This window comes from Lipotes vexillifer, unplaced genomic scaffold, assembly GCF_000442215.2.
Source record: "Lipotes vexillifer unplaced genomic scaffold, Lipotes_vexillifer_v1.1 scaffold7, whole genome shotgun sequence".
In the NCBI taxonomy this organism is placed as follows: Eukaryota; Metazoa; Chordata; class Mammalia; order Artiodactyla; family Lipotidae; genus Lipotes; species Lipotes vexillifer.
In genome coordinates, this window is record NW_006792683.1 from 1,195,636 (window position 1) to 1,199,135 (window position 3,500).

The following is a 3,500-nucleotide window of genomic DNA, read 5'->3' on the forward strand; positions in this document are numbered from 1 at the left end:
GGGAAAGACGGACGGTCTTGTGTAACCAATGGGAAAGGACAGCCGGCCCCTGGGGGGACCAAGGTGCCCACCTGGCACCCGCCAGCCCCTGCAGCCAGCCCCGTGCCGAAGGGAACGTGGTCACCCAGTGTCCGGGAGAAGCCAGGAGAGATACCCCATGCCCCTGGACAAGGCAGTTCAGCAACATCTATTCCTGAGATTCCTCGGTGGGGAGCACAGGGCACGATATCTACTCTTCAAATATCCCCTCAAACAGAGGCAAAGGCCGACATCAACTCTTCTGAAAGCGTGATTCCCAAGTTTAATTCCACGTCTTCCTCTGACAATCCCCAGGCTTTCGATTCTTCCACCGTGGTCTTCATACTTGTGAGCATAGCGGTAGTAGTGTTGGTGATATTGACCGTGACAGTGCTGGGGCTTTTCAAACTCTGCTTCCACAAGAGCCCTTCCCCTCGGCCAAGAAAGGGGCCTTTGGCTTCCCCGGGCATGGAGAATGATGCTGAGGCCACTGCTCTGAGCTCCAGTTCTACACATTGCACAGACAATGGGGTGAAGTTCGGAGATTGTGGTCTGCGGGACAGAGTAGAGGGAGCCTCGTTGACGGGGTCCTCTCTTGGCTCTGGTGACACATAGGGAAACGGGACAGTGAGCACTTGTTGTGAGCACTTTTTCACTTTCAGTGAAAAGGGAAAAGGAAAAGAGGAACTTACTTGTGGGACTGACAATTCCTAAAGAAATTTCCCTTCCCCTAAATTCCCTCTATTCCACTGAGGAGCCACATCTGAACTGGAAACTCCTTTCCTGAAGATGGAGGAAGTGGAAGTGCCTAAGGGTGGTAGTGCGGGGCCTGGATCCTACAGGGGAGAGGTATTTTCTTGTGTTTATTCTGGGGAATTTGGAGAGGTGATTGAACTTTTCAGGACATTGGAAGCAAATAGAGTACTTTTTTTTTAATTTTATTTTTTACCAAATGGAAAGGAAAACTTCTGTCTACATTGTTCAGGCTGGGAGTATATTGGTTTGAAATTCCCAGGCAAAAAATAAAGGATTGTTGATAACCCAGACTCAAATATCATTGGTTTCCTGGAGGAGTAATTATTCAGGAAGAACTGCCGAGGGGCATGTTGGGAATAGGAACAAGAGCACCTCCTGCTTTTAGGTGGAGCGGGAAAGTCCTTGGAATGAGGAGTAGATCTTTAAGAACTTTTTCCTTGGTTCTTTTATACTTTACTTTCAAAGTCATTGTTACTTGTGTGCCCTGCTATAAACCCAAACTGTAGTGTTGCCAGAGTTGCTGGCTCTGGAAGCAAATTATAGTTGACCACCAATTCAGGTGTTTACTTCGTGTCCTTGCATAAGGAAACAAATGATTTGTGTTTTCCTCTTCCAATGTCTCTGCTCTCCAGTGTAATGACTTCCCCAACCATATAGCCCTCTCCTAAACATCAGGTTGCTGATCCGCACTTCCAATTTTGGCGAGGTTAATTTTCAATTAAAACAGTAATGCTAAGTACTGATTTGAAACCTTCTGGGTACATTAAAGCAAAAATAAGCTGGATCTCCTCCAAAGTTGCTAGGTTCTTGTGCACTGTTTAACCCATGGAAAAATTTGAATTCCAAACGATTTCCTTCCCCCCAACCCTTAATAAAAATGTGTGCAGTGACCATACCTGCCCATCCTGGAATAATTACCAGTTCACAAGGTTCTACATGGGCAAAGGCATTAGGTAAACAGCTTTCCATAGGAATTAACAGTATAAGAAATAAGTGGAAAATACAAATAACTATCATCCCGTTATGACTTGGGGTATTAGAAAGTTATCTAAATTGAGCATTCTTCTAAAAAACAATTAAGACATAACAATAATCACTTTCTAGTGGGACTGAGACCCCCTAGAAAATATCCCACTTCTATTAATATGCTAACACTTTAAAACTAAATGCTTGGGGGTTGATGCATGGATAGAGATAGAGAAACAAGCTGAGTAACCAGGAAGATTGGAAACAGGAAGACGTTTACACTATTATTTTCATAAAATCATTTTGATGTTCTTGAGTATATAATGTATTTTATATATATATATATATATATATATATATATATAATATAGGGTATTGTAACATTAAAGGAATAGGTGATTTGCTTCATATACTAAATATATGTCTAAATAGTTAAATTTGAATAAAATCACAAGTGAATTAGAATTAACAACATTCAAAGGAATTTTACATAAAGTCATTTCACAAACAAAACTAAAATCAGGTTAAGTAAATGGCTTACCCAGTGTCCCCAGCTTGTTAGAGTGTGTCTCAGTCCACCTCAGTTATGGTGTTAATCTTTGCTGTTTACCACATCACCTCTCCATAGAGAAGGTAACTATTTGAATAGAATACATGGTACTTTCTTTTGTAAGTTGAAAAATAGCCTATCTGTAACTGAACTGAACTGTAAATTATCTATATCTAGAATTATCTAGAAGTATTTATATCTATCTCTGTGTATGTGTGTACACATACTTTGTCTTAAGGTAGGGTGCCCTTGTATCATTGTTGCAGTACAATAGAGCAGGGGTACCCAACCCCTGGGCCATGGACTGCTACCAGTCCATGGCCTGCTAGGAACTGGGCCACACAGCAGGAGGTGAGTGGCAGCCAAGCGAGCGAAGCTTCATCTGTATTTACAGCCGCTCCCCATCGCTGGCATTACTGCCTGAGCTCCTCCTCCTGTCAGATCAGCGGCAGCATTAGATTCTCCTAGGAGCTACTGTGAACCCTACTGTGAACTGCACATGCGAGGGATCTAGGTTGAGCGCTTCTTATGAGAATCTAATGCCTGATGATCTGAGGTGGAGCTGAGGCAGTGACGCTAGTGCTGGGGAGCGGCTGCAAATACAGATTATCATTAGCAGAGAGGTTTGACTGCACAGAGACCATAATAAATCAATTGCTTGCAGACTCATATCAAAACCCTATTAGTGAGTGGCAAGTGAAAACAAGCTCAGGGATCACACTGATTCTGCATTATGGTGAGTTGTATAGTTATTTCATTATATATTACAATGTAATAATAATAGAAATAAAGTGCACAATAAATGTAATGGGCTTGAATCATCCTGAAACCATCTCCCCACTCCGGGTCCATGGAAAAATTGTCTTCCACGAAACCAGTCACTGGTGCCAAAAAGGTTGGGGACGGCTGCAATAGAGCATGCACCATTAACTTATTGTGCAACATGCCATTGGTGGCGCTACAAATCTTGGGGTCCAAATGCTCTAGTGAAGAACAAATAGGTGTCAGCTCAGTTACTTAACTACTCTTCCCTTTTATTTCCCCATGTAAGTAGATCAGGAAAGAATTACAGGAAACTATATGTTTTCACATCTGACTTCCTGACAGATAGCAATTGCAGACCAAGCTCTGTATAATTTCCTTTGATTTCTGGCTGTGACGTTTTTCATAAAAGTTTGAATCCATGGCAGAATCAGGCCAGCCAACCATG

General features: G+C 42.4%; 1 protein-coding gene across 1 annotated transcript in view; it reads left to right on the forward strand.

Annotated features, from left to right (window-relative positions):
• CLEC14A (C-type lectin domain containing 14A) overlaps positions 1-633 on the forward strand; it is a 1,496-nt gene extending 863 nt beyond the window's left edge. Inside the window, 1 exon segment of the mRNA XM_007472292.1 lies at positions 1-633. This exon segment is cut by the window's left edge and continues 21 nt beyond it. Coding sequence (XP_007472354.1) covers positions 1-633 — 633 coding nt within the window.
• Positions 634-3,500: the final 2,867 nt, after the last annotated feature.